This window comes from Rana temporaria, chromosome 1 (genome assembly GCF_905171775.1).
Source record: "Rana temporaria chromosome 1, aRanTem1.1, whole genome shotgun sequence".
NCBI classification, from domain to species: domain Eukaryota; kingdom Metazoa; phylum Chordata; class Amphibia; order Anura; family Ranidae; genus Rana; species Rana temporaria.
This window is the reverse complement of record NC_053489.1, coordinates 2,105,298-2,115,444: the sequence shown is the minus strand read 5'-3', so window position 1 is coordinate 2,115,444 and position 10,147 is coordinate 2,105,298. Positions and strand designations below refer to the sequence as shown.

At 55.9% G+C, this 10,147-nt stretch overlaps 1 protein-coding gene and 1 non-coding gene across 3 annotated transcripts in view; one reads left to right on the top strand and one right to left on the bottom strand.

Moving 5' to 3' along the window:
* Window positions 1-761: 761 nt before the first annotated feature.
* IDH3B (isocitrate dehydrogenase (NAD(+)) 3 non-catalytic subunit beta) overlaps window positions 762-10,147 on the top strand; it is a 28,728-nt gene continuing 19,342 nt past the window's right edge. For both annotated transcript variants that reach the window (XM_040332361.1, XM_040332277.1), the window contains exons 1-8: window positions 762-871; window positions 1,003-1,083; window positions 4,179-4,277; window positions 4,676-4,796; window positions 4,903-4,963; window positions 6,588-6,720; window positions 7,518-7,651; window positions 7,939-8,041. In XM_040332361.1, coding sequence (XP_040188295.1) covers window positions 839-871; window positions 1,003-1,083; window positions 4,179-4,277; window positions 4,676-4,796; window positions 4,903-4,963; window positions 6,588-6,720; window positions 7,518-7,651; window positions 7,939-8,041 — 765 coding nt within the window. In that variant the 5' untranslated portion in view covers window positions 762-838. The remainder of the gene's footprint in view (window positions 872-1,002; window positions 1,084-4,178; window positions 4,278-4,675; window positions 4,797-4,902; window positions 4,964-6,587; window positions 6,721-7,517; window positions 7,652-7,938; window positions 8,042-10,147) is intronic.
* On the bottom strand, window positions 2,805-2,996 carry LOC120925165. Its single transcript, XR_005746553.1, has one exon. It is a non-coding gene; the product is annotated as a U2 spliceosomal RNA (small nuclear RNA).

Here is a 10,147-nt window from a genome sequence, read left to right as displayed (position 1 = left end):
TGAGGGGGCGGATATCTCCACTCTTCACACACCCACCTATCATCGACTCCCTGAGACATCTATGCAAATATCGGGGCGGAGACATCGCGTCCTATCCACACAGATCACCGGGGGGCGGGGCGACAGAGCCTGAGGGGGCGGATATCTCCACTCTTCACACACCCACCTATCATCGACTCCCTGAGACATCTATGCAAATATCGGGGCGGAGACATCGCGTCCTATCCACTTAGATCACCGGGGGGCAGGGCGACAGAGCCTGAGGGGGCGGATACCTGTCACTCTTCCCACTCCCATCTATCATCGACTCCCTGACACAGCGATAGGGGCGGAGACACTTAGATCATTGAGGGGGGGGGGCGGATACCTGTCGCTCTTCACACACACACACACCCACCTATCATCGACTCCCTGAGACAGCTATGCAAATATAGAGGGCGGAGACATCGCGTCCTATACACTCAGATCATTGTAGGGGGCGGGGCGACAGAGCCTGAGGGGGCGGATACTTGTCACTCCTCCCACCTATCAACAACTCCCTGAGATAGCTATGAGGGGGCGGAGACATTGCGTCCTATACACTCAGATCATTGTAGGGGGGCGGATACCTGTCGCCTATCAAATTGAATGGCCCTATTGACAGAAGGAGGAGGGCGGGGACTGCGTAGGGCGGGGTTGGGTGGCGTGTAAATATGTAAGCGGGCGGGACTTCAGTGATAGAGGCGGAGTCAGGATCTAATGGGGGGGGGGGGCGGAGTTTATCACGCGCAATGGGTTGAGGACACCGGAAGTGGCTGACTGTCCTCTCTTCTACTTCCGGGTCACTTCTATTTCTATCATGGCGGTCAGGCAGTTGTTTGCAGCGGCAGAGGTGAGACTCCCTGTGTGGTAAAGCTGTATAGAGGGTGTCCCCTCTGAGGGGAAGCAGCATGCTCCCAGTGAAGGTCAGATCTCCTCATTCTGTGACCTGTCAGTAATTCTTCTCTCTCTCTGTCTCCATAGAGATGTGTCTGGGGTTCCTCCCTCCTCCGGAGGTCACTCTCCTCCTCCTCCTCCGTCCTCCAACAGGCCGCCAACAGCCAGGTGAGTGTGCCGTACCGCGGGGGCGGAGCCCCGCCACCCCTAACCGCCAATTAGCATTCATCCCATCCCTCTCGGAGCCGTTCCTGTTTAATAACCCATTTTTAGGCCTGAAAATGACATAAAACCCCCAAAACATGATATATATTCTGAAAGCAGAGACCCCGAAGAATAAAATGGAGGAGGTTCCACCTTTTTATGTCACACGGTATTAGCGCAATGCAAAATTTCAGTAAAAAAAATACACTAAAGTTCATTTTTTGGGTACAAAGATGCAATAAATCCCACAATGTTTTGGTAAAATATAAAAGATGAGGTGGCACCGACTAAATTGGCACCCAACATGCCGAGGCTTAAGATCACATGTGACCTGCGAAACCGCAACAGTCTTCAGTTCCCAATATTGTCCATAGGTGGTGCTATGAAAGCCCCTACAGGTCGTCCGTTTACACGCATGTATTTACAGTTATAGGGGTCCTCAAACATTTTGGGGGGGATGTTGGGTTCTTCCATGGAATTTGACTCTTTTTTTTTATACTAAACTTTTTTTATTTATTTTTTTCATCCCATAGAGGACAAAAAAGTCACCTATGAGATGCATATTTTGGTGACAGGTTCTCTTTAATGAGACATCGGGGGTCTAATATCAGCGAGCCAAAGTTCAGTGATCTCCACCCCCCACCCATCCTCCTACTCTCCTGATCGCAGGTCCACTGATGGGTTTCCGGGGGGGGGGGGGAAACACTTTAAAGCCACCGATGTAGGTTTTTTTTTCTATTGAAAAGCCTGTGGCGTGCAAAACACAACCCAAAAACTCCACCCGGTGCAGGGAAAAATGTGCACACACATAAAGAGGTGCAACAAAAAACTGTGACGGGTGCTGCGTCAATTGGCCCTCCAAAAAGGACCCAGCTCTGATCCCCCGGGGCGTTAGGCTCCTGGCAGGGAAAAGAGTAATCTGTGGTCCAAGCAGCCGAAGCCATATGGACCCATCTCGGTCCAAGCAGCCGAAGCCACAAGGACCCAACATCCTTGGAGGGACTGCCGAAACAGAACCCTCCTCGGTGAGGCTCCCCCGAAGGGAGACCCCATGAGAGCCGGTGAACCTAACCAGAAGGCCGAGTCCACCAACTCCCAAGACTTTCAGAGCAGGCCCGAGGACCAGCACCCTACTCGTCACACATAAAAGTGCTGTGCACCAACAAAAAGAAGACGTAACGTGACAAACAGTGGGTAAAATAAAAAAGAAAGTGAGGGAGAAGGAAGGTGGGAGAGGTGAGTGGAAATTGACCAACGTGCAATACATTGGCCGGCCCTCGGGCCAGGAAACAAAAATTCCACTGGTCCTAGCCAAAAGGCTCGGCCCTAGAGGCAGGTGTTAAAAAGTGTGTGTGTGGAGATCAGTGGCCTGAAGGTGCCACACGATGAGTGCCCCTCAAACACTCGTGCAATGTATGTCACCCCTGGACTGCCACTCCAGGGGCACTATCTCCACAGGCTTTCCAACGGTCCCTAGCCCCCGGTCTGGACCGGCAGCACCCTTCCCAGCCAGGAAGGTAGGAGAAGCCCACCCAAGAAGGCTACTACCCACAACCCCCATCCCTCCCACCTAATCACATTCGGGAAATACTACCTGCTCCTCCTGACGAAAAGAGGATCAAGGGTTCTCTCCCGAACAACTGACTGGGGCAGACACCATCAAATCCAGGCCAGGGACCCGGCCCTTCAGCTTCGACCTCATGCCTCTCTGTCCAAATCAGAAGGCTTTCACCTCCACACCAGCAGGCTTAGTGTCCACCGACTGCCATCCCTTTCCCCCTTGCCGGGTACTGGGGACAGTCAGCATAGAACCACCTACTGGCAACTGATAAGAACAGATACTACACTTGATCTTAGCCAAAAGGCTGAGAAGCGATGTAGTTTCCACAGCAGTGGTAGTAAAAGGGTTAAAGAGACCCCATCACTACCCTTCCCTCCCCCCTCTCCTGCCTCCTACACAGGGGGTGGGGCTTATTGGGAGGGGTCAGCGTTTGTGCATGCCACGATGGAAAGTCCCTTCCCTTAGTGACAGGGTCTCTTTACAAACACCTTCCCATAAATTACCCCAATAGATGTGTCTCCAGGGGGCGGAGTTGTCCCTCCAGTGGGCAGGCTTGTCTATTAGGTGGTAAGTAGAGTCCTGTGGGTGGGATCATCTCTCCTCTGTGTGGGTGGGTGGGATCATCTCTCCTCTGGGTGGAGTTCTCTACTGTGGGTGGGATCATCTCTCTCTCCTCTGTGTGGGGTAATTTCTCCAGTAAGTGGCGTTGTCTCTCCAGTAGGTGGGGTTGTCTCATCAGGGGGGGGGGGTCCATGTCTTTTCAGTGGGTGGGGTTGTCTTTTTTTTCATTGGGTCGGGTCATCTCTCCAGGGGGTGGTATTGTCTCTTCAGAGGGTGGGGTCATCTCTCCCGTAAGAGGAGTTGTCTCTTTATTGGGGGGGGGGGGGGTCATGTCTCTAGAAAGTGGAGCTGTTCCTTCAGTGAGTGGGGGGTCATCTCCCCTCTTGGTAAAGTAATTTCTTCAGTAAGTGGGTGGGGTTGTCTTTTCAGTGGGTGGGGTCATCTCTGTAGTAAGAGGAGTAGTCTTTTCAGTGGGTGGGGTCATCTCTGTAGTAAGAGGAGTAGTCTTTCGAGTGGGTGGGGTTGTCTTTTCAGTGGGTGGGGTCATCTCTCTAGTAAGAGGAGTAGTCTTTTCAGTGGGTGGGGTTGTCTTTTCAGTGGGTGGGGTCATCTCTGTAGTAAGAGGAGTAGTCCTTCCAGTGGGTGGGATTGTCTTTTCAGTGGGTGGGGTCATCTCTCTAGTAAGAGGAGTAGTCTTTCCAGTGGGTGGGGTCATCTTCCCTCTTGGTATTGTCATCTCTTCGGTAAGTGAAGTTGTCCCTCTAGTGGGTGGGGGTCATCTCTCCAGTGGGTGTGGTTGTCTCTTTATTGGGTGGGGGTCATCTCTCCAGTAAACGGAGTTGACTCTCTCGTGGGTGGGGTTGTGTCTCCAGTGGGCGGAGTCGTCTTTGTCCTGAGTGTAATGTAATGTCATTCTCTGTCTTCTGTGATGTCATAGGGGGAGGCGGGCCTGTCGGAGGGGGCCTTCCGTGTCACTATGATCCCCGGGGACGGAGTGGGTCCGGAGCTCATGCACTCTGTGAAGGAAGTCTTTAAGGTGAGTGACTTATATGGTGACATCATCTGGGCACCCCCCCCCCAGTCCCCAGAGCTCGGATCAGCTGGCAACCAGACTGAACCACCTTCCTCCAGAACTCTATATTCATGTACCATGAATGTACCATATTCTTCTACCATGTGACCCTTCTGTGTGCCCCGCCCCCTGTGTGTGCGACATGTCAGTTTGCCCCGCCCCCTGTGTGTGTGTGTGTGTGGTGCTGCCCCGGGGGGTAAATGTAAACTGTTAGCTGCTAGTGCTGGTACATGCTCCTCCTCCTCCATACCCAGAAGTACTGTGTATTTCCTTCAGCTCTCCATGTTGATTGGCCCAATGCTGTCACATGCTCCTTCATACTTGCAAGTACTGTGTATTTCCTTCTCCTTCTCCTCTTGCAGGCTGCCGATGTCCCGGTGGAATTCGACGAGCATCACCTGAGCGAGGTGCAGAACATGGCGTCCCCTGAGAAGCTGGAGCAGGTGCTGAGCTCCATGCAGGCCAATAAAGTGGCTATTAAAGGTAAGTCATCATGGCCACACAGGTCACATGGTACGGGGTGATAAAGTGATAAGACGGAGGAGGGGATAGACTGTGTGTTTGTGACGTGTCCTCTGTCTCTCTGCAGGGAAGATCCACACCCCCATGGAGTACAAAGGTGAACTGGCCTCCTATGAGATGAGACTCAGGTATGATCTGTATACCTGTATAATGGACCACAGGAGATTGGGGGGGGGATAATGGACCACAGGAGATGGGGGGGGGGAATAATGGACCACAGGAGATGGGAGGGGGAAGTAATGGACCACAGGAGATGGGAGGGGGAAGTAATGGACCACAGGAGATGGGAGGGGGAAGTAATGGACCACAGGAGATGGGAGGGGGGAATAATGGACCACAGGAGATGGGGGGGGGGGGGGGGGGAATAATGGACCATGGGGGGGGGGATAATGGACCATGGAAGGGGGAAATAATGGACCATGGGGGGGGGGGAGATAATGGACCACAGGAGATGAGGGGGGGAGGGAATAATGGACCACAGGAGATGGGAGGGGGAAGTAATGGACCACAGGAGATGGGAGGGGGAAGTAATGGACCACAGGAGATGGGAGGGGGGAATAATGGACCACAGGAGATGGGGGGGGGGAATAATGGACCACAGGAGATGGGAGGGGGAAATAATGGACCATGGGGGGGGGGATAATGGACCATGGAAGGGGGAAATAATGGACCACAGGGGGGGGGGGGGGATAATGGACCACAGGAGATGAGGGGGGGAGGGAATAATGGACCACAGGAGATGGGAGGGGGAAGTAATGGACCACAGGAGATTGGAGGGGGAAATAATGGACCACAGGAGATGGGGGGGGGGGGATAATGGACCACAGGAGTTGGGAGGGGGAAATAATGGACCACAGGAGATTGGAGGGGGAAATAATGGACCACAGGAGATGGGGGGGGGGGGGGGGGGATAATGGACCACAGGAGATGGGAGGGGGAAATAATGGACCACATTAGATGGGGGGGGGGGGGAATAATGGACCACAGGAGATGGGAGGGGGAAATAATGGACCACAGGAGATGGGGGGGATAATGGACCACAGTAGATGGGGGGATAATGGACCACAGGAGATGGGAGGGGGGATAATGGACCACAAGAGATGGGAGTGGGGGGGTACAATGGACCACAGGAGATTGGGGGGGGGGGATAATGGACCACAGGAGATGGGGGGGGGGGGGAATAATGGACCACAGGAGATGGGAGGGGGAAATAATGGACCACAGGAGATGGGGGGGGGATAATGGACCACAGGAGATGGGAGGGGGGGGGGGAATAATGGACCACAGGAGATGGGGGGGGGGGATAATGGACCCCAGGAGATGGGAGTGGGGTATAATGGACCACAGGGAACAAGGCCCTGCAGAACCACCAGGCATGGGGCAGGGTAGTGAGGGACTGTTGGGGATGGGCAAGGGAATTGTCAGGCATGGAACAGGACAGTGAAGGAACTGTTGGAGATGGGCTGGGGCCACGATGGAGCTGTTGGGCATGGAGTGGGGCCACGATGGAGCTGTTGGGCATGAAGTGGGGCCCCATAGGAGCTGTCGGGTGTGGGGCTAAGGGACTGTCAGGAAAGGGACGGTGCTGTGAGGCACCATAGGTGATAGAACACGGCTGTGAGGAACCACAGGGGATGAGGAAGGTAGGCCTTCACTCTGAACTGATGATAGGAGCTGCCTAATTGTGTGACATCACACTGGATTATGATTTCCCAGAATCCCCAGTAACAGGAAGTCTCCTCCCCCTCACAGACGGAAGTTGGATCTCTTTGCCAATGTGGTTCATGTGAACAGTCTACCGGGATACAAGACCCGACACAACAACCTGGACCTGGTCATCATCCGAGAGCAAACCGAGGGCGAGTACAGCTCCCTGGAACATGAGGTACATTGGGGGTCGGGGGTGGGGGGGTGGAGCACGAGGTACACAATGAAGGGAAGTATGTAGTATATTGGGCGTGGATGTGGGTAGGAGGTTGGTTGGGGGGAGGTTGAGTGGACGTGGTTGGGGAAGGTTGATTGAACGTGCTTGGGGTAGGAGGTTGATTGAACCTAGTTTGGGGGAGGTAGGAAGTACATTGGGCGTGGTTGGGGGTAGGAGGTTGATTGGACGTAGTTTGGGGGAGGTAGGAAGTACATTGGGCGTGGTTGGGGGTAGGAGGTTGATTGGACGTAGTTTGGGGGAGGTAGGAAGTACATTGGGCGTGGTTTGGGGTAGGAGGTTGATTGGACGTAGTTTGGGGGAGGTAGGAAGTATATTGGGCGTGGTTGGGGGTAGGAGGTTGATTGGACGTAGTTTGGGGGAGGTAGGAAGTACATTGGGCGTGGTTTGGGGTAGGAGGTTGATTGGACGTAGTTTGGGGGAGGTAGGAAGTACATTGGGCGTGGTTTGGGGTAGGAGGTTGATTGGACGTAGTTTAGGGAAGGTAGGAAGTACATTGGGCGTGGTTGGGGGTAGGAGGTACATTGAGCGTGGTTTGGGGGAGATAGGAGGTACATTGGACGTTTTTGTGGGGTGGTAGGAGGTACATTGGGCGTGGTTGGTGGGAGGAAGGAGGTTGATTGGACGTGGTTGGGGGAGGAAGGAGGTTGATTGGACGTGGGGGGGCACTGAAGGTATGTGGGGGAGGTGCACCTCATAGCAGCCCTTGTGTGATGGATTTGGTGTGTTTTGGGGTGTAGAGTGTCAGCGGAGTCATCGAATGTCTGAAGATCATCACCAGAGTGAAGTCCAACCGGATCGCCAAGTTTGCCTTTGATTACGCCACGAAGAAAGGACGTTCCAAAGTCACCGCTGTCCACAAAGCCAACATCATGTGAGTCCCGGGGGGGGGGGGGGGGGAGGGGTCGTTCCGTCACTCCTCTGACGGTGTGGGGGAGGGAGCGCTCGGATTGGAAGGGAAACCTCTCCCCCCTCTTTATGGTTCCTTCCTCCCAGGGAGGTCTGAGGTCATCACCTCCTCTACACAACCGGAGGATGGGCGGGGAAACATAGCTGTAGGCGGTTCCTCTATTACTGTGACACGCCCTCATCCTTCTCACATAGTAAATTGTTCATTACCTTCTCTGTGACTAATTCCTGTGATCTGTTTCCACCAATCAGGAAGCTGGGTGACGGTCTGTTCCTGCAGTGCTGTAAGGAGGTGGCGGAATTGTATCCCAAAATCCAATACGAGACAATCATCATCGATAACTGCTGCATGCAGGTGAGGACACTCCCCCTTCACCCCCCCCCCCCCAGGACACTCCCCCTTCGCCCCCCCCCCCACAGGACACTCCCTCTTCACCCTCCCCCACAGGACACTCCCCCTTCACCCTCCCCCACAGGACACTCCCCATTCACCCACATTACACCCGCAGGGCACTCCCCCCCCTCACCCACAGGACATTCACCCTCACCCGCAGGATGCTCCCCCCTTCACCCTCATCCACATCACACCCTCAGGACACTCCCCTTCACCCTCCCCCGCAGGACACTCCCCCTTCACCCCCCCTGCTGGACACTCCCCCTTCACACTCACCCGCAGGACACTCTCTCTTCACCATCACCCGCAGGACACTCCCCCTTCACCCTCACCCACAGGACACTTCACCCTCACCCACAGGACATTCACCCTCACCCGCAGTAAACTCTCCCTTCAGCCTCATCCACATTACACCCTCAGGACACTCCCCCTCACCCGCAGGACATTCATCCTCACCCGCAGGACACTCTCTCTTCACCCTCACCCACAGGGCACTCTCCCTTCATCCTCACCCGCAGGACACTCTCCCTTCACCCTCATCCACATCACACCCTCAGGACACTCCCCCTCACCCGCAGGACATTCATCCTCACCCGCAGGACACTCTCTCTTCACCCTCACCCACAGGGCACTCTCCCTTCATCCTCACCCGCAGGACACTCTCCCTTCACCCTCATCCACATCACACCCTCAGGACACTCCCCCTCACCCGCAGGACATTCACCCTCACCCGCAGGACACTCTCTCTTCACCCTCACCCACAGGACACTCCCCCTTCACCCTCACCCACAGGACACTTCACCCTCACCCACAGGACATTCACCCTCACCCGCAGGAAACTCTCCCTTCAGCCTCATCCACATTACACCCTCAGGACACTCCCCCTCACCCGCAGGACATTCACCCTCACCCGCAGGACACTCTCTCTTCACCCTCACCCACAGGGCACTCTCCCTTCATCCTCACCCGCAGGACACTCTCCCTTCACCCTCATCCACATCACACCCTCAGGACACTCCCCTTCACCCTCCCCCGCAGGACACTCCCCCTTCACCCCCCCTGCTGGACACTCCCCCTTCACACTCACCCGCAGGACACTCTCTCTTCACCATCACCCGCAGGACACTCCCCCTTCACCCTCACCCACAGGACACTTCACCCTCACCCACAGGACATTCACCCTCACCCGCAGGAAACTCTCCCTTCAGCCTCATCCACATTACACCCTCAGGACACTCCCCCTCACCCGCAGGACATTCACCCTCACCCGCAGGACACTCTCTCTTCACCCTCACCCACAGGGCACTCTCCCTTCATCCTCACCCGCAGGACACTCTCCCTTCACCCTCATCACACCCTCAGGACACTCCCCCTCACCCGCAGGACATTCACCCTCACCCGCAGGACACTCCCCCTTCACCCTCCCCCACAGGACCCTCCCCCTTCACCCTCACCCACAGGACACTCCCCATTCACCCACATTACACCCGCAGGGCACTCCCCCCCCCTCACCCACAGGACATTCACCCTCACCCGCAGGATGCTCCCCCCTTCACCCTCATCCACATCACACCCTCAGGACACTCCCCCTCACCCGCAGGACGCTCTCCCTTCACCCTCCCCCGCAGGACACTCCCCCTTCACCCTCCCCCGCAGGACACTCCCCCTTCACCCCCCCTGCTGGACACTCCCCCTTCACCCCCCCTGCTGGACACTCCCCCTTCACCCTCACTCGCAGGACACTCCCCCTCACCCGCAGGACGCTCTCCCTTCACCCTCCCCCGCAGGACACTCCCCCTTCACCCCCCCTGCTGGACACTCCCCCTTCACCCTCCCCCGCAGGACACTCCCCCTTCACCCCCCCTGCTGGACACTCTCTCTTCACCCTCACCCGCAGGACACTCTCTCTTCACCATCACCCGCAGGACACTCTCTCTTCACCATCACCCACAGGACACTTCACCCTCACCCGCAGGAAACTCTCCCTTCAGCCTCATCCACATTACACCCACAGGACACTCCCCCTCACCCGCAGGACATTCACCCTCACCCGCAGGACACTCTCTC